Raw genomic sequence first — 21,774 nt, 5'->3', positions numbered from 1 at the left:
AAATTAATGATCTTAATTTTTTTATAGGACTTCACATTTTGTCTGTTTGGATTAAACGCCGCTGACCATAATGCAGTGGTGTAACAGAAGTAAATTACCTTCAAAGAACATAGTCAAAGAGTATCTGTGTTCATAATACTTTCGAACAGACTAAAATATGTTTTTAAAAAATGGATTGTTGAATCGTATATGACTGTATACTACTACATGAATTTAATAGATAAACAAATTATAATTTTCCAATTACTGCCGACTGAAATTAATGTATGAATAGTCTAGTATTTAATCTTACTGGAACGAAATTGGCTCCTTAAAATTATTCTTTAAATTAAATCTTTAATTTTTAATCTCACCATAATGCATATACATATATGATACCTTTCAGACATTATTAGTTCAGTTATGTATAATAGTAAGGATTACAAGTAACGATCTTGTTCAGTTATTAAAAGCATATTTAAAAAGAAAACATGAAATAGTTAAACAATCTTGAATTGAATGTTAATTTCACTTGAGGCGGGAGATATGTATCTTAAAGCTGGTTTTGGATTGATGCAATTATAGTCATTATAGTTTAAGCTCGAGTTTATGCGTGTGATCTAGATTAAAACGATGCAGTGCTTTAAGGAAAGAAATGTGTAAACATGCACCCATTCTCTTTGTTTACAGAACAAAACATGTCATACGGAAATATACTGTTGTCTTTGTGTTTTTCTAGCGTTTTCGTTGTTTATCGTCAAAAGATGTCTTCTATTTATCAAATTCGGCCATGATAGTAAACATCATATGCATTTACACAATAAATGAAATATAAAAAAAAAATTGTGAACATTTGTAAATACGCTTTTTGTACTCCTGTGTACCCACATGTAAAATATTCAGAATTGAAATTACGTGTGTATTGACAGATGTCAAAATTTATACGAAATACAAATGTAATCTTCGCATCAAACACAGTAGGTTAAGCAGTGTCAATTAAAGTTTAAGTGTTTCTGCCCATGGCAAGATTTTATTTCCTCGCAGAGCAAAACTCATATGTTTTACTTTTTTTTTTACGGTAATATCATATATAAATGTGTTTTCTTTTCTTTTATCCCACATATAACCACAGGCAGTAGTCTCTGATTTTAATACATTTGATATAATACAAGATATCCAACTCGCAATTTTGATAAATGATACTCGGTCGCAAATTTTCGTTGTATTTCGATTCGGCAGTTGTTTATCCCACTGAAAATGTAAATGTAGTTATGTCGTAAATCTACATTGAATAATTCTCAAGATTATGTATAGCACGCTTAATTCTATTGTCGGAATCAGTCTTCAGTGGGATAGACAATCGCGGCATCAAAAACAACGAAACACTCTCGAGTGTCATTTCTCAAAGATGCAAGTAAGGGGACCATGCTTTTTTTCAGAGATAAGAGCCTGTGCATATAAACGTATGTTTAAGTCAAGTGCAGTCCTCCCATAATAGTACACATTATTTTAATTAAATCAATATTATGCGTCGTGTCATAATTCCTTGTCCAAGTTTTTGGTCATCCTTAAGTTTTGTTAGCGGAACTGTGCTGCGTTTGTTTTACTTATATGGTCCAGATATGCAAAAGCTTGTCCGCACATTTGTGTGTTAAGTTTAACTGTCCGATTTTTCGTTATTCCTGTGTTGTTCTTATTCTAAAAGTTTAAGGGAAGATAAAACGATACACACATCATAAAACTTAAATTCTTTAACTTGTTCATTTTAAATCTGGCATTATTATGTAATAAAGTACAAATCAGCCAATATATGGTCTAAAATGTTAGCAAAAGAATGATTTTCTAAGGGAAGTTGGGTGACTTCCTTTTGTATAAGATGGAAGTAGATTTTACTAGATTGGATCGTTATGATCCCCTTGTGCATTATACATCAATAACAGAAGAAAAGAATTATTGATAATTTATAAAATGTCGTCACTTGAGGGCGGGATAGAAGATCTTAAGTCAATAATTGTATTTATTTTTCTCCCAACTCAAATATTTTGTATCTCAAAAATCATTATAATCATTAGAATAAAATTTGCAATTTGTCAGTCTGTTATTTACATTATTGTAAAATTACAAAAATGGCACTCTGTAACATAAGGCTCATCCATTTAAATTATGTTTGTTTTTATAAGTCAAACGCTTTACTTCAATTTTCTCCAGTTATAAGTTTCAACCGAAACTTTAAGCAAACAAATTTTGATTATTGGTACATGTAGATATTTCAAATCAGAAATTTTCACCTAACATGAACTTACATTATTCAAAATATTTTTTAAACTTGAAAGAAGTTAGGGTCAACTGTTGCAAAACTATGAAAAATGTACTTAGATATAGTACATTAAAAATCAAAATACATTATACATTGTAAATCTACATGTTAAACTGGGGTATAATGGACATTTATCGGTGGCCTTGTGCTGCTTTCTACATGCTCTTATGTCCCTGTTTCCATTCTATATGCTCTTATGTCCCATGAACGCATTCCCTGCTTCCATTCTCATTGTTATATGGTCATTGTTGAATTTTGTCAGTCTCCAATCGACAACACTAGCTTATATGGGAGTTTTTGATTCGATAGACTGCGAGGGATGTATATTAACTTACACGTCTGCTCGGAATTTAAAAGGTATTATCTGAGCCCTGAGAGAGCCTCTGCACTCTACATGTTTAATCCATGTGGATATTTCTGTGAAATGTACCCAAGTGGCGTGAAACCAGGCAAACTTTCTGCCCCTTTTTAAACATACCCCAATTTTCCAGTGATCGTCCAAAATTCCCCAACCTACATCTATTACCTTACAGGAATACCTTTAGTATTAATTGTAAATTTGTTCTCGTCCTGGATATGTATGAACTATTCTCCACTGGACGTTAAGAATGCAACGATCAATCAACCTATACTCATAGTATGTATTTGTTAATAACTGTGTACAATTAGGGCAGAAAGCCTTGAGCATGTTGAGAGGTTTAACCTTTAACATAATACATTGTTAATTCTACATGTGTAGGTCAATCTTTACTTAAAGTAGGTTCACTGTTAGTGTTACTTATGATCTTTAAATGAATGGGAGAAAACAGCACAGGACGAACAGAAATGGGCGAAAACAACGATAGGACTTAAAGAAATGCATTGATTGATAGGATACATGTATTCACATATATTCAAAATATCGATGAACATCCAAACAGGACACATTTTCACCTTCATGTTTTTAATTTTAGTGCATATTTCAATAACTAGCTTTCTTAGTTTTATTCATTAAAAAAACAAAAGTAGGAAATAAAACATATATTTTTCAAAACAGATCTACTTTTTTCGCTCACCATTATCAAGATATTTGTTCATATAATACATACATCTGTCATGTCTGTAGTCCTTATTAGTACACACAAATTGATATATTTCCATCCACGCGTAACAGATTGTATCGAAAATTCAAATTTATTCAAATTTAATCATTAAAACTTGATTCCTCAGGTTATAACACAAAAAACCATGATTCTGATAACGAAATTAAAACATAACAAAAAGGTACATTTTTACTTCAATGGATAAATATTACAATCATCGAATGATGATACACAAGATTCAAAACGCATTCACTGTTATAATTCATCCTACAATGAATGCATTCAGCCACGAAATGTTTCTTATTCATGCAGCAAAGCTGTTATAGAAACATTCGCTCACACACTAAATAAGGTCAATTTAAGTGGCTTGATATTGTCCTTATATTATAACAAAAATATTACACATCTTCAGAAGCTTTGGTCGGAGAATCTTAATATTTTACATCATTGCGTCTTCTGCTTCCCCTTTTTAAAAGTGTTCAAGCAACGAATGGTTTTAATCATAGATCTTCTTTCTCTCTCCTCACCCTCTCGTTGCCATAATAACATTTGCTTTTTGAAAAAAAACTGTCAATATAACTTTATGGTTTTATAATTCAATGTATGATATTAAAATTGATATATATATACCTAAGATGTGTTTTGTATTTTATTAGCAGCACTATACTTCAGAGGGCATCAGAGGAGATTCGTATTGTACTAAATGAGGTTACCTCTTGTTTGTTATTGTTTATTATTACTATACATTATATAATATAAGTTTCTGTTTGATATAAAATAAACCGAAACTTCAACAGGGATACAAAGTTGGTACACGTTTTTAAAAGGAGATATCTTGGAGTGGTCTTTTTTCTTTCCTTTCATAATCCATGAATATAAACCTATATCTCCTTTTTAAATCCATTGCATGCTCCTTATCAATTAACATATTACTTTAGATCAAATAAGGTGTTATGTAAATAAACGTTCAATACAATCTCAAATATTTCAAATATATGTATGTATATGAAGGTACGATATCAATGTGTAGAATGTAAACAAAATTAGTTTTAAAAATATAGAGGTACGCACACACTTATATAAATATATTTATAAATTTAGAATTCTTACCTTCAGTGGACTGGGATAAAATCCATGTCAATGAAAATGTTAGAAAAATCACGGCAAATTCCATTTAAAATATGAAATAAAGTTAGAATATGTAGTGTGTTGTTATCCTACTGTTTACATTATACTGCCTACTCAACTGTACAGAATCGTCCCTTTAAACGTTGAGGCGTGTCGTGATTTTTATAAGTTATACATTTTATATCCCATATTTCCTGGGTTTAATTGAATAAAAAATATCCTAGCAATTACATCACCACCATGCGATAAGGTTATCGTTACTATCGACAGTAAAAGTGCAACAAATGAAAGAACAAATTAACGTATTTTCTTTTTCAGTATCTTGTCTGTTTGTTTCCAATATAAGCGTCGTGTTTTAACGATTAGTTTAGCCGTAGCCATTTCCTAAGACTAATAAACACTAAAATTATGGATTTCTGTCATTTAATGAAGCTTAAATACTACATTCAAGAGGTAGACGAATGTATCGTATCCAGTTATAGTCGTGAATCCTAAGGTGTGCAACCTCGAGTGTGCAACAGGCGTTATAATTATGTCACCAACAAGTGCATTTATAATACTTCTTGTCTTATATACCTGTAATCATATTTCTGTAAATAAGATCTTATTGTCATGGTCAGAGCAAGTGTTTACAACTAATCCAATGTTTTTCCAAGGAATAAAAGTGATTGCAGGTGCGCGTTTTCTAATCTTACTTTAATTTAATTTCAGTTCAAACAAGTCATAATGAAACAATTATCATGATTATATAAATTGATGTAAGCCAGATACAAATATTTTTTTTAATCAAAACCTCCTGACGTTAAGCATATGTACAAAGCTTCACGTTTTTTGTTGTTGTCTTCTAAAACACCCCTCTAGATGCAAACCATATGCATACATCAATCATACATATTGTGACAGCAAAATATTTACGTTAAACTTGTAAGAGAAGAATTCACGTTTTGTTTTAATAATTAATATTGAGGCTACTGTACAAACCACTGAAAACATTTCTGCCTCTATATAATGATCCTCAATACACATTTAAGACAAAGCTTATATCAAAAGCAGAATCAATTAATTTTGGGATGTTCAACTGAAATAGGAGTAGTCGTCGTTGACAAAAAAATTTTGACTGCTCTTTGTGAGGCTTTATCTGCTATAGACTTAAAATTTAATTTTAGCCTTTGCTTCAGAATATTTTATTTCTCTTTTATGATCATAATTATTGTAAAGTAACGGTATTCTTAAAGGAACAGTTTGTGCTCCTATCATCGACTATTACCATATTTGCTGTTATTGCTCGTCGTTAATAGCTGTAAAATGTAATGATCCAAATAAAAATCACTTAATTGTCTTTCAAACTATAATTTCTTTATAGCATCGATGATTCATACACTTTAATTGATAAAATCTATGATACTGTTGATTCGAAATTATGTGGTTTTATATTTATTCAAAAACAACTTATTTGTTTTACTGTACTACACTGTATTATGAACATAAAGAGCAGACAGCATTGTTTTTATTCTGAACTGTTCTATTGTTAGAATATACACGTAACCACGATTTCCATTTCCAGAATTAAGATCCATTATTTTGAGTTCGCACCAGTAACATTTTATGATGCAGTATTTTCGGTATTGTTGTTTGTATTCATTTGTTTTACTTATTTCTTTGTCTTGTCTGCATTGAAATAACGTCAATGGTTCATTGTAAACCTTGTTTAAGACCTTGTAAGAATCTTGCGTTGATGTTAAGTCTGTAGTATTCTCTGTTGACATTATATACAACTTGTCAAGACCACAAACGATGCATAATAGCTCAATACTTTGTAAAATGTAAATTGACAATTTTTTTTTATCTGTTTCTCCCCCAGAACATTGTGTTTTAAGAGAAGTCGTCTCATTGCTATTGGTGTATGTCACTTCTCTTATTTTGCCATATTGACTGCAATTTTAACATTGATTTAAACATGACATTATGTTACTTCAAGTGAATCCATTGGCAAGGGTTTTTTTTTATGAGAAACTGAAATGTAACCATCGATGAAACGCGTTCCCGAAAATCTGTCACAACTATGGCTGCAGGCAAAACTGCTTAAACAATCCGGTTTCAGGCCATGAGCTGTCACTTTGTTTACTGATGCCTTTTAGTCTTAATGTATTCAGTATTCTATATTGTGTTTTGTGTACTTTTGTTTGTTTGCTTTGGCTTTTCTTTTATAGTCATGGCCTTGTCCGTTGATTTTGTTTTATTTATGAGTTTGAATGTACCTCTGGTATATTTGTTCCTCTTTCTTAATCGGAAGATCTATTTGCATTTTCTTTGTATATTATTTCATTTCATCATAAATTTGATTTTATTATTTTTAAAACCTCTGAACGACTGAGTCCAAATACATGTATGGAGATTTTATCATTTCTCAAGAGAGAATTTCCTAGATCCATATTCTAGTAAACGTCTAGATACATTATTTATGCCATGAATCACGAATTAAAATGTCATCATTTATATGATTAATTATGAAATGATAGTTTGGTAACAAAGAAATCGATATCTGTACCTGGAATTATATCTCTCTAAACCGGTACTGCAACTTTATCACTAAAAACATGCAAATTCGACACTGATTCCGTTCGCCCAGATGGCACGTGCCACTTGTTGCAGCTGGTTTGCTATGATTCATAATTGAGTCAATCATTACAATTATAATTGGTTTTCTGGTACTAGTAATACTGTTGAACACCTCAATAATGAATTCATTTATAGATTACATTTGTTTGACATGCCCTAGTGTTTCAACGTAGATTATATTCTATATATTCAATAATGTAATTTTACTTGGGGTAATTGGTGTTATTAAAGCGATAAATTGCTGTAAAATTATCCTTAAATGCCGGTTAACGACATATTCAATACTGTGGTGTGTTGCAATAAATGACACATATTGGAAAATTGTTTTGATGTAATTCGGTTGCCGAAATTTTACGACAGAATTTATTGTAGAAATCATTTCTGATTGATTATTCGATGCCTAACATGAGCTTGTAAATATTCCATGCTTTTCTTGTTCTAGATGAAAGCTACTTTGTATTTCCTTACACTTGCATATCATCGAAGACCTGCATTGGGTGACATTTTTACCTAAATAACCGGAAGTGTTATAGCGCCGATATATAACCTATTTTAGCGAAATAATTATAGGTGGCCCATTTTTGCGAAACTAAAAAATATAAATCGCCGTTTTAGTGACAGAAAAACGATTCATTTTTCACGTATTTTGTAATTGAAAACAGTAGGAATATATTATCAATGTCATAGCAGCACTGTTTTTAGCAAACTTATATTATCAATACCCATTATACATGTTATATCGATAAAAAAAAACTAATGTTTGATATATAAAATAGAAAGATTTTGATGCCAGAAAAACAGCACACTATTTCAATTTCTTATTCATTAAAATGCAACACTAAACCTTTGTATTCGTACATAATAAAAGTAATGAATTTAACTGATTCCAAATATCCAAATTCTAGCTTAGAATTTTTGCGCAAATGTTCATACAATGTACATAATTGGCTCATATAGCCCTTTTACAATACTGGGAAATCTCTTTCAAAATTCCCTCTCTCTTCTTCAAATTTCGTATTTCATACCTTTTACTGTATTTTCTGTTCTAGGGTGAAACATGTTCAGTGGTATGCATTTGATGTGTCTTCTTGCAAATTGCAGTCTTAAAACTGAGGTCTTCTGAATTACACCAGCAGTTAGAATGTATGAGTCGACGTAAAAACTAATCTGCGATTTAGCGCTGTTAATCGAGTTCAGTATCTGAGTTTTTTTCGTTGTGCATCTTTTTAAGAGTCTTTTGCCATTCTTTCCTTTGTCCATTGTGTGGTCTACGCTTTTGTCATGAATATTTTCGCCTTTTCACTTTTGTATCTGCCTTTTGTTCAAACCGTCAATATTAAATATAATTGAAAATTCTAAACAAGACTATTATTGTTTCTCGTTTTTCGTTTTTATATAGATTAGACCATTGATTTTCTCGTTTGAATGGTTTTACAATAGTAATTTTTGGTGCCCTTTATAGCTTGCTGTTCGGTGTGAGCGCCATGTTCCGTGTTGAAGGCCGTGGCTTGACCTATAATGGTTTATTTTTTTATAATTTGTTACTTGGATGGAGAGTTGTCTCATTGGCACTCATACCACATCTTCTTATATTTATATACATGACTGTGTAGAAAACTTAATACAAACGGGATATCAAATTCTTACTTTTGATGTTATTAATCGAACTCGTAACGTAAATACGATTCTTAAAATCTGTATGCTTTTTTATGATTCTTTGATACATATATCTCTGTACTTATACATCCCGTCATTGTGTTATTGTGCTATGGTAAATTTCTGTATTCCTATCTCTAATTTTAGCTAATATGCCATTTAGTGATTCTTTGTTACATATTTGTTTGTTTTTATAGTGATTAAAATTATAACACAAAGTTGACTGCTGTACCCTTATGTTTTACATTTTTTCCTATAATGTCTATTTGTTTTGTTCACACATCGTTGTCAATATAATGTAATTCGATGCGACTGCCATACAAGTGAGAGGTTAAGCTAGCTGTGAAACCAAGTTTAATCCACCCTTTTCTACAGACGAAAGTCCGGACTATGACAGTTATTATCCATTTGTTTGATGTGTTTGAGCTTTTGATTTCTGCCATTTTATTAGGGCCTTTCCTTTTTGAATTTCTCGGAGTTCTATATTTTTGGGATTTTACTTTTTAAATAAACTTATTCTGTAAGGTTACCAATTTAACATTATTTTTAGATCTTTGAATATTGTTTTAAGTACCGATAAGTACTTTAACCCCGGCAGTTCAATAAAAACTATACATGACAGTAAAATTCCTCACTTTCCATTTTTTTAAACGTTAACTTTTATTAAACCAATTAAATGGGCTCTTGTGAATTGTATTTGTCTTCTATATAGATATTAGAAAGATATTTTTAAGGCAAAATGATAATACGCACAATTAAACTGATTGATTGATTTTGATTTTAATATACATGTATCTATAAGCCTTGATTAAGATTCCCTTATTCAAAGATTGGGATGAGTTACAAAAAACTCCAAAAAAACTACAATCTACGAAAAACTGTCTAAAAAGGCTTACATCTGATATGTTCCAACTGACAGTGAACATGTAATGTTGGTTAATATCCAAGTATAACTATTAAGGATCAGAATGGGTCGTCATGCAGAGTAATAACAATTAAGATGATGTTCCCAAGACGACGAAATAGAAAACTAAATATTTTTTTTATAAACAGAAACTTGCGTAACAGGCACCACAATTTATCAACAAGTTTATTTTGATTTTGAATATCTCTATGGTTGGTACTTAATCTGTCATTAGTTTGTTCCGATACACGTGAGTGTTGGCAGGACTGGCTTTGATTTCTGAAAGCGTAACATTTTAGTAAACCACTTAAATGTCAATCCTGGTATCTATGATGATTTTATTTACAACCACTGGGTCGGTACCACTGCTGGAGTTTTAATTCCCCGAGGGTATCATCAGCCCAGTAGTTTGCACTTCTGTGCTGACATGAATTATCAGCGATATGGTCATATTAATAAATTAATTTTTTACAAAATTTTAAATTTTTGAAATACTAAGTCTTTTCTACGTCAGGAATAGATTACCTTAGCTGTATTTGGCACACTTTTTATGAATTTTGGTCATAAATGCTCTTCAATTTCGTACTTTATTTGGCCTTTTTAACTTTTTTGGATTTGGGCGTCACTGATGAGACTTTTGTAGACGAAATGCGCGTCTGACATATATACAAAATTTAATCCTGGTATCTATGATGAGTTTATTTTCATTGCTAAAATACATTTACAACAGGAAAAAACATAGCATAAACCAGTGAAAACATTATGTAATTTTATCACATTTATCGAGATTTATTCTTGGAGTATGATGACAGCTGTTAACATTAATTAAAAGTTGATCATTCATATTAAGTTTTTGACTGTTTTATCATTTATAAAACTAATAGGTTTAGAAATTTTCCTTTACATCTTTATTTCTTATCTTGATAGACTTATTCATTAAGGTTATATTTATATTGGTATTGTTCAATCAATGCATGGGTTTTTTCTGAATGTATTGTATGATGCAAGAATAAAAGTTTGTTTTGTGTCTTAATTGTTCTGCATCTGTGTAAATACTTTTAAATAGAATTGGAAAAGACTAAACATTCCATTGTAGGGTCTTTTTCACAGCAATGCGTATCGGAAGTTCTATGTTATACTAGGCAACGATGCGATGAGTTACTGACGTTGTCAAATACAAATATGTACATTCAAACTATATAAAAAACTTTAAAGAGCAAAATGTATAATTTTTTCACCTCAGAAATTAAAAAAAAATAACGATTTCCAAGTCAAAGAGAGATAACCCAAAACTAGTCCGTGTTACTAAATGTAACAAAGACATTGGTTGAATAACTGTTTTTCGTATATGGATAAAGGATATATTTGTTGCCACGATAAAGTAATACTGATTTAGCCAAACAATAGCATCCCTGAAACTATTGCCGAAGAAAATATCCATACAATAATCAGAATCTCTATAAAAGGTTGATAGAAATGTCATAATTTACATTAATAGATACTCAAGTTATACAATCAGAATTATGACATTTACAGTCCAGAGAAAAAAACATTGAGTTAAAATCCGAAAAATATGATTCAAGCATAAATGATTTAGCCATGTACTGAAATTTGATTCAAATAATATACACACATCGTTATCATTATAATGGAATTATAGGCGACTGTCATACAAGTTAGAGGTTTAGCTAGCTATAAAACCAGGTTTAATCCACCATTTTCTACACAGGAAAATGCCTGTACCTTGTCAGGAATATGACAGTTGTTATCCATTCGTTTGATGTGTTTGAGCTTTTGATTTTGCAATTTGATTAGGGACTTTCTCGTTTTTGTAACTACAATTTGCACTTGATTCAAACTACCTGCAATTAAGACAATTACAACAAAGAGCAAGATAAATCGAATACTTTTCCAATTTAGTGTTGTGCTAAGTCCCTCTTATCGATACATACAAGTGTTTTTCGTCAGTCTTCAGTTTAGTAACAAATAATTTGATGAGTTTTGAAGCGACGAAATGTTTTGCATTTTTAGCTCTAAAAATGGATGTTTGCAATTACATAGCAAATTCTTATGTAATCATAATTTCAATAAGATGCCGATATGTTTAAAGATATTAGGTGCATATACGTTCTACAGCTTAAAACACCAATGGGAATCAACTGAATATTGAAGAGAGGTGAAAAAAAAGAAAAAAAATAGATTGATGTCTATTTTTTCTAGTACAATTTTACAGTTATTTGTTTTTTGGCAATTTGACGCTTTTTATAAAAAAAAAACCTATCTAATTTCATGTCATGAACACGCAATTGTAACATTAATGTTTGACAGAACGTTCATAAAACATTTGTTTTCCCATCAAAATAACGGTGTTGCACTCGGACTAAAAGTGAACTAAAATGTTGACGTCTATAATACTTGTCCTTGTTGTTATTACTGGAGATGTATCTGCTAAAACTTCATGCCAAACAACAGACAGTAAGTACACTAGCCTCTGGCCTTTGTTATTCTTGTATGGGTTTAAATTTTAGTTTCTTGTGTATCATTCGGAGTTTAGTATGACGTCCAATGTCACTGAACAAGTAGTCATATTTGTTAAGGGGCCAGCTAAAGTACGCCTCCGAGTGTGGGAGGTTCTCGCTGCATTGAAGACCCATTGGTAGCCTTTGGCTGTTGTCTGTTCTATTGCCGGGTTGTTGTCTCTTTGACACATTCACCATTTCCATTCTCAATTTCATTATCCTGGAATGCTACAATTTTGAAACCAAATATTACTTATTTATTTCACTTGACTGGGCGGAGTTTAACCGGATCGCTTATTAAAGACCAGTCCATCTATAGCAGGAGTTTTGGGATAAACTCATCAATGAAGTGTCCAGTTATTGGTCCCATATCATACACTCAGTTTTTTTGTATATCCGTTTAGTGACACTGATAAGTGATTAGAAATCAATAATAATTTACGGGCAATCATCCTTATCGCACATATTTTCAAATAGACTGTCCTTATTCAAATCAAAACGCGAGCTCCGCCCGATCAGTTAAAATAAAATTATGAGTCAGATTTTCAACTCGCTTATTTTTCATTCAAAAGAAAGTCCCTTGTGTTTGATTTCAATGTTTTAGTACGCAAAATAGCTTTTATGTGTTTGTGTTATCAGAACTTTAGTTTACTTAATGATTTTATTAATGAATATTTAACGATTTTGTAGGCCGATATGAAGTCAGCGTAACTGGTAGAATTATAGGCGGTGAGACAATCCCTCAAGTTATTGCATTTCATGCTTACATTTCAAAACACGTGTTTCCGGGAGCTGGTCGTAGACTTGTGTTTGATGTGACAAAGACAAACGAAGGAAAAGGCTACAACAGTCATACTGGAGTATTTACATGTCCTAAGTCAGGAATGTACGTATTTATATGGGCCATCAGAGTATGGTCAGGCGAACATTCGACTGAACTGATGATAAACGATTCTGTTTACGGGTCTACATTCTTACGTGCAAAAAACGGTGATGATGAGTCAGTCAGTGGTACAGTTGTTGCACATGTGTCGAAAGGTGATACAGTTTATGTTCGGAATCATTCTGTATATGCCGGAGATGGTAAGATTGGCAGTAACTTACATGGTAAACCAACATTTTCAGGATGGCTAGTCCAGTAGATTATTAACATCAACTTAATTAAATGAAGTCTGAAATACTATTATCTTTTTAAAAAAGTCTTAATGAGAATGATCAGAAAGCTAATCATATTCTCAGTTTTGTTGATAAAAAAGATTTCTTATGATTATAGTTCAACAATATACATGTACATGAACATAATGAGCGATACAGTCTTTCAAAGTGTTTTGTAAGCAACACAAAGTTACACAAGCGTTAAATCCGTCCTTTGAACAGCTTATAAAAATATATTAATTCTTTCTATGCCAAAATTAAAATACCAAACTCTGAGAATTCAAAATGGTAAGTCCCTAATCAAATTGCAAAATTAAAAGCTCAAACACATCAAACACAATAAAAGCTGTCATATTTTTGGTACAGGCATTTTCCTTTGTAGAAAGTGGTGAATTAAACCTGGTTTTTAACTAGCAAAACCTCTTACTTGTATGACAGTCGCATAAAATTGCCTTATATTGACAACAATGTGTGGACAAAAGAAACAGACATAATAGACATAATAGGCAATAGAAAGCCCTCTTGTTTTCATTACTTTTTAATGAGTCGAAACATTCCATAAATGTAAGAATTGGAAGATAAGAATACACATACCTGATTTATATGAATTTAAGAACCTGTGTCCGAGGACATGTTTATACTTGGTCAGAACCATATTTTTTTTTGGATTGAATTAGATATACCGTATGTCTTCCTTCTCTCAGACAAAGTAGACCTTTTATGGTTTTGGCTATATTTTTTTGTGTTCTAATTTTGTCAAATGCAATTTGTGGCAAGGATTTTGCCAGACTCAATGATTGGTAGTAGGCAAGAATGGATTAAAGCAGTAAGGTCGACGATACAAACTGGAAAAAATAACAGAATCGGTCTATGAACAAAATTCAAAATGTTGAAAGCCCCAGTCGAGTCTCAATGACAAATATGTTGTTGTCCTCGGTCGTTCTCCATGACAAATATGTTAACGTTATTATCCCCGCATGTCTATATCAAGTGTTGTTTTCATTAGTTGATGCCGCTGCTGATGAACTGATAGTCTCCTTCTAAGGTAACAGCAGTGCAGTAGTCAGTGGTCGGTACTAACATGATCCAAATAAAAAAGTCCAAAGATGAATTATGAAAATATGAAGAAATAAAAAGGTTCCCACTCCCTCTGGCAATTCTAATCTTAAATATTGCTTCATCGATTCAAAGTATATATACATATATCTTGCTTTCAAATGTTTAGATCTGACAAATCGTTATGAAGGAAAATCCATAAAAGCGTTTCTGACGCTTACAGTGAATCAAGTGTTATTTTCTTTATGAAACTCGGGTATCCAGTAGAGTGAAGGAAAACCAGGTCATTCGGCTTAGGTTAGAATAAAAGGAATAAGGTTTAAAACTTTGTACGCCAAAAGCTCTTTTCGTCTACAGATTTACTCTATTGTAAGTGGTTTAATTTCCAAAAAGTCCAACGATTAATAAAATGAGATTTACAAACAAACAAAAATGTTTAAATTTTGTCCTCGGGGAACAATAACATTTTTTATGTACGACCTCACATAGTACCGTATGACAAAGTACAAAACTGGAAACACAACTGAAACTTACTTAGAAGATGGGCAAAAGATACAAATAGGATATTCAAAGTAATAAGTCGAGAACACCCACAATGCCATTGAAAAATAAAAACCTCCTCTAAAACAGAACTTTAGAAAACTAAAACCTAAGCACCACAATGTCCAATAAAAAACCGGGGTTGATTCATTGCTCTTTAAGAGTAAGCAGATCTCCTGATCTGAGGTTTCATTCGAGGATTTTGCTCGACAATGATGTTCACCGTATAAAGGGAGTTAATTAAGGAAGTTAGGTCGTTAAGCAGAAAACAGCTCAAGTTCACCAATGGGTATTCAACATATCGAGAACGTCTCCAATCTGAAGGCGGGCTTTAGCTGGCCCCTTAATAAAAAGATTTACTAATTCATTGACAATTTACGTCAAACAAAACTCCAAAAGATATAAATAAACTTAAAAAAAAAGATAAAACATACAATACTTAAAAGGCCAAAGGCTCCGAACGTTGGACAGGTACAACAACTCGGGGGTGGTTGAACATGTTTAGTGAGATCTCCACCCTCCCCCTATACATATAGCCAATGTAGAACAAACAAACAAACGACAAAACGATAAAAAGAAGTCTGATATAAGAAAAGGTAACAAAAGAAACTCAGCTAAATAACTATGATACATATATTAACAAACAGAGGACTACCAGCAGTTACTGACATGTCAGAACCAGACTTCAATTAAACTGATTGAAAGATTATGTCTTTATCTTATGTTTCTTTTTCAACGGATTTGCTTATTGTAACGCTGTGTTATTTCTGGAATCATGGAGATGATATGTGATATGTGATATGTAATAACGTTGCAAATGATTGCGTCTAGGTCATTTACTGACCTACAGGATGGAAAACAATATTTATAACATCGTTTTAGTCATTTAAACTATAAGGTGTTGCTGTTCTTGTGTCCCGATAACTGTTTTTCCTTTCTGTCTACGAAAAAGTGTTGAACAAATCAGGATTGTTAGTCTCTTTGTATATTTTGTATTTGATGTGAACTGGTATAAGGATTGAACAATTTAAATAATGTCAGCCATTGTCTTTTGTTTTTTACATAGCGCTGGCAGTTTCTCTTTGATATGTGTGTTGTGGATGTTCCTTCAATTTCATACGTTTTTTTCCATTCAGTTCATCTCACCTTTTAGTGAAGTAATATTTTAAGTTACACGGTAACTTTCTGGTGAATGTATGGTATATCTATTATAGAACGTTTTACAGGTGGATTTTTTTGTTTTTTTTATATTTGGAAATAAGTCTTGAGAGTCGTTAAAGTGTAAAATGTATTGTATCGGTATTGTCCTTATCGATATTAGTATCGTTGACATTAAATTTTTATTATCGGAAATTCAAATGTCTCGGCTGTTTGTCATTACCTGAATCAACATAATACAGTCATTATAAATATGTCACCATTAAATAATCTCGTATGTTGTCTGTAAAAAAGATCCAGAAAATACGAAGTGGACAATGGAAAATTATGATTCATAATCAACCAGCTGAATCATAGCTAAATCATGTTAAAACATGAAAGAAGACAAACTACAGTCTACAAAAAACATACCCCCGACACTGGGTTCTCCATGCCTCAATTTCAAATTTAAAAAAAAAACAACAGAAAAACTAATATGATTTGATGTTGTGTCGAAAGTAGAAACGAAACTGATATTTTTGTATAAATCGAAAAAAAACAACATAATCCTACCAATACTATATGTTCAATGGTAATGCTTCAAACAAGGTTTGGCGAGAAGTGCAACAAAGCTATCATGTTAATTCCTCTTAAGGTGGCTCGGCCCTTTAACAATGCGCATATTTTAACGCATGTTTCTTACGACGAGTGCCTTGGAAACGGTCGCTTTAAGGGGTCTTCTCAAAATAGCTTTGACGACCTTGGAACGCGGGCGTGTATGAAAGCACCCTTGACGATGTAAACAAGTGACGCTAAACGTTCTTCAAAACAGGAAATGCGAACGGTCAGAAATTCACAGTGCTTTCTTCATTTTTCGCATAAAAGTTTAAAAGGAGAAAAATATACATGATTTAAGCATAACATTAAAAAAAAAAGAATATATAAATACTGACAAAGTCACATGGATGACGTCGACGGTATTTGGTGCCGCTTCGCTCCCAAAACGCCTTCTCATCTTACACGTTCGCCTCTTGGGTCCGTTCGTACCATATTTTGAATTCACTTAAATACCAGTTGAATTAAATGATGTCGTGGATATTTATTTTTGAAAATGTTTTGCCAATGACGCAATGATTAACTGTAAACAAATGATAGCGATGTAAACAACTTCATGTCATCGTACAGCTTTCAAAAACAGGTAAACTTGTGACCCGTATCAGAGACATGCAGGGGCGGATGCAGGAATTTTCGAAAGGGGGGGTGCTAACCCAGGGCAAAGGGGGGGTGCAGGGGGGGTGCAAAACATATGTCCCGATACAAATGCATTGATCGGCAAAAATAAAGGGGGGGTGCGCACCCCCGGAACCCCCCCCCCCCCCCTGGATCCGCCACTGGACATGTATGTGTATATATGTCTCTGCCCGTATAGTATGGTTTAAAACATCGGGGTGGGTTTGTTATCATGATATAATCCGTTTGGCGTTTTATAACAGTTTGTTTCTGTCATAAATATATTTAAAACTTGAAATATCTTTATTTCCAAGTATTTTTAGGAGATTATTCCCGAGTATGCGATATATTTTTCCACTGCAAAATTTTGATAATTATAGTTATACCAAAACAAATTTGAACATGTCAATTTTCTAACAGACTTAATACTTAACATTTTCATTTAAAGCTATGTTTACCTGCACGAAAATCATCTGATAATTTTTCTCGTATCACAATTCCATGATTTCCGGAACACTAGACTTAGTCCTATAATCTAAGACATCGGGACCAATGTTTTCTATTTTTATGATACTTTTCTATTACTTATTTTGTGAATTGTTATTTTGTTGATTTGCAATTTTCTGTTGTATCTATCAATATGTCAACCGAGTTCATATTAAAAAAAAAGAAATATCAGCATTTAAACTAAAATAATTGAATCAGAGCACTGAATGTTATTAAAATAGACTAATGGATCCAGCAACGATCAATCGGGCGGATCCAGCCATTTTAAAAGGGGGTTCCCAACCCAGGACAAAAAGGGGGTGTTCCAACTATATTTCCCATTCAAAGGCATTGATCGTCCAAAAAAGGGGGAACCCGGAACCCTCCCCCTGGATCCATCACTGTCAAAAGTAACCGGGACTGGCTTAGTATTCCGACCTTATATATCGGTCTATGATATAATTCCTAAATACTGCATGCTTTGCGGAGAACCGCAAAATTTTTGGTTTCACCATGTCGGGATTTTGCTAGGACATTCACCCGCATCGTGCCGGGCAGTCTCAAACACTACTAAAGACTTTATATATAAAAAAAATCTATACTACTACTAGGTTCAGGAAAAGTTTGGATTGTAATTTAAAAGCTACTCCCTGAAGAACGCTATATTGGCCGGTGATGTTTGCAAACTTTAACTTTAATCTTAATTTTTGAAATGCTTTTTTAAAAGGTAAGCTATTAAGGAAAGTTCTTGATTAAAACAAATGATCACAAATATAGTTGAGTGATGTCAATGCGGCAAAAAATGTGAATGACAATTTTGTTGTGAACACTGATTTGATCTTACCGTGGCAAAGAAATGCATAACTAATCATCGATCTATGCGTGATGATAAAAGGAGATAATGTTTTTTTTATTTATAATATTGAATTTTAAATATGAACTTTGGTGGATAGTTGTTTCATTGGCAATCATACCACATCTGCTTATTTTCATATCGTATGGTTAACATAGAAATATGACTAATCTGACAGATGACCCCTTGATTATACAGGATGTTCAAACAGCTGGATGTATACATACGAAGCCTCGTAGGGTAAAAAGGGGGAATTTTGCCTACACATGCACCAAGCGTTTTTGACCCGTCCGTCCGTCCATCAGCCAGTCTATCAGTCCTTTTTCTTGTCATCACAACTCCTCTCAAACCGCCCAACAAAATTTCAGGAAACCTTTTTAGATAATAAGGACATACTATGCAGATGTGCATATCGACAGGAAATTATGATTCAAACTTTTTCTAGGATTTATGCCCCTTTGAACTTATTTGCTTCAATATACTATTGCAAGTTTATCATCGCATCTCCTCTCAAACCGCACAATAGAATTTTATGAAACCTTTTTAGATAAGGACATACTATTTAGATATACATATTTTTTTTTCTAGGAGTAAGGCCCCTTTGAACCTATTTGCTTCAATATACTACTGCAACAGTTTGTCACTGCATCTCCTCTCAAACCGCACAACAGAATTTCATAAAACCTTTTTAGATAATAAGGACATACCATGTAGATGTGCATATCGACAGGAAATTACGAATTATTTTTCTAGGAGTTATGCCCCTTTGAACTTATTTGCTGCAGTATACAACTGCAAACAGCTTGTCATCGAAACTCCTCTGAAACCACACAACAGAATTTCATGAAACTTTGTAGATAATAAGGACATACTATGTAGATGTGCATATCGACAGGAAATTATCGTGATTTAATTTTTTTTTCTTAGTTATTTTATTTCTCTAGTGGCAATGTGGGGACTGACTGCCAAAGCGGGGCTGGCTTCAGTTATTTGCAATATAATCCACCAATGAGCCCCCACCCTATGTCGGACTCTGTAACAATCATCCCATCAACCAAATATTTTGAAACATATTTAGAATTCAAGAAACAGACAAGTCCATGAAAATGAGGTTTAGTTCAGATAAACCCTGCAAGACAGACATATTTGTTATTCATTTATTATTTTGTACATAAATCACCCATTAGTTTTCTCATTTTAAATGTTTTAAATTGTTCATTTGTCATTTCGAGACCTTTAAAATCAACTATGCAGAATATGTTTTACTCATTATTGAAGTCCATATGGTGACCTACAAGTATAGTTATTTCTGTGTTATTTGGTCTCTTGTGTCTTATTTACAATCATATCACATCCTCTCATTTGATATTTTAATTTGTGATAAGACATTTAATAATCGTTTCATACACCAAATATACATGAAGATGACCTATTGATTACACAATATTGACTACTACATGTATCTATTAGTATTTATTATTTTTGAGTATATGTCCGACATGCTGACGATGGACAGTCAATGGTATACCATAATATGTCCTGAAAACTTGTGTTAAAAAAAAGGCTCAACTAAATCAAATTTTTGAAACGCGATTGATTTTATTCCTCTAATATCTATGAGATCAAATTTATAAAACATCTATTAATATAATTAATTTCAATGTACTAGTATACATGTACGAATTGTTGCCATTTATACATCATGTACATGTACAATCATTAGCTGATCAGCTCTATATTTTCTTTATTTTTATTCTCCTTCACTGTTTTATTTATAAGAGTAGACTCATATATATGATCTGTATTCATCATTGGGACAGGTAGCTATATATATAGGTGAAGTAGGTCCTTTTGATTTGATTTTTTTAAAGGATTTTGACAGCACTAAAGCATATACATGTAGTTCCAATTTATAGTTGATCTTAGCTCCTTAAGTGGATTGTGGCAACATATATTGCATATACACATGTAGAATGTTGTTCTTAAGTTTCAGCACTTTACGCATAGTTTCCGGTTGCAAGACTAGAATATGATACTGGCTTCTCATGAAATTCTGTCAGTACTTTGCCAATAGTTTCCAAGTAAAGTTGAACATTCCAAGCTCACTCCTTCCATTTGCAATGTACATGTACAAATGTACTTGCAGCCTGAAATTAAATATAAGAGTAATTCTGTCAGAAAATCAACAATTATTGACATTCAAAAGCATATAGATGTAGACTAGTTCATAATGGTAATGTGTCCATGGGACACAGATGAGCAGCCGCTTGCATATAATGGATGAAAAGGGTGACACCACCCAAATTTGTACTTGATCTGAGTGTTGTTGTAGTAAGCATTGCATATAAGTTTCAGAACATTTGGATGAAGCAAACCTGTGTTAAAGAAAGGAACAAAATTTCAGCATTTTTTTAATTTGTAAAGGGGCATAACTCTAGAAAAGTAAAAGCGACCCCACCAAAAATTCAAACTTCATGTGTGTTTGTTGGTACAATGTAGTAAGCATATATATATGCATTAATTGTGTATTAGTTTCATAACGTTGGTAGAGGCAAACTGAAGTTGGAGAACAGAAACCAAATTTGGGAGGTACATGCAAGTTTGATAAGACTGACAATGCAAGGGTAACCTTAAAAGAACTAAAATGGTCTAAATTAACATGTGTTTATTTGATAATAGGTTCGTTTTCATTTATTTTTGTTTTCCCTTGAGAAAACATAAAATATTTTTTTATAATTTAATTTGGTTGAATATACATGTATATCGAATTTCTGAACAGAAAATAATGAAAATGAGACACAAAAAAAATATAGCCAAAAAATAAACCTGTGATAATACTGCTTCTATTGGTACCAGGATGCTTAAAATCAATCCAAAATAATTTTTTTTTGAAAAAATGTATACACCTATAGTTGTTTTAATGTCTGTGTCATTTTGGTCTTTTGTGGATAGTTGTCTCATTGGCAATCGTACCACATCTTCTTTTTTATATTATATACAATATATATGAACAGCTAAAAATCTCAAGTGACAAATACTTCTGTACATGTTTAACCCTGATACTTCTATTACTAGACCTTAAGACATGTTTGTATACCTAACAGAATTAGGGG

General features: G+C 32.3%; 2 protein-coding genes across 2 annotated transcripts in view; one reads left to right on the top strand and one right to left on the bottom strand.

Annotated features, from left to right (window-relative positions):
* Positions 1–5,132, bottom strand: part of LOC143064430 (uncharacterized) — a 54,051-nt gene extending 48,919 nt beyond the window's left edge. Inside the window, exon 1 of the mRNA XM_076237248.1 lies at positions 4,489–5,132. Within this exon, the coding sequence (XP_076093363.1) occupies positions 4,489–4,552 (64 nt within the window). The 5' untranslated portion in view covers positions 4,553–5,132. The remainder of the gene's footprint in view (positions 1–4,488) is intronic.
* Positions 5,133–12,005: 6,873 nt separating this feature from the next.
* On the top strand, positions 12,006–13,387 carry LOC143062411 (complement C1q-like protein 4). Its single transcript, XM_076234109.1, has 2 exons — positions 12,006–12,160; positions 12,895–13,387. Exons 1-2 carry the CDS (start codon positions 12,082–12,084, stop codon positions 13,344–13,346), a joined length of 531 nt encoding a protein of 176 aa, XP_076090224.1. The 5' UTR covers positions 12,006–12,081; the 3' UTR covers positions 13,347–13,387.
* Positions 13,388–21,774: the final 8,387 nt, after the last annotated feature.

Source organism: Mytilus galloprovincialis, chromosome 2, assembly GCF_965363235.1.
Source record: "Mytilus galloprovincialis chromosome 2, xbMytGall1.hap1.1, whole genome shotgun sequence".
Taxonomy (NCBI): Eukaryota; Metazoa; Mollusca; class Bivalvia; order Mytilida; family Mytilidae; genus Mytilus; species Mytilus galloprovincialis.
The sequence above is the reverse complement of the archived record's forward strand: the minus strand, read 5'-3'. Positions and strand labels throughout refer to the sequence as shown.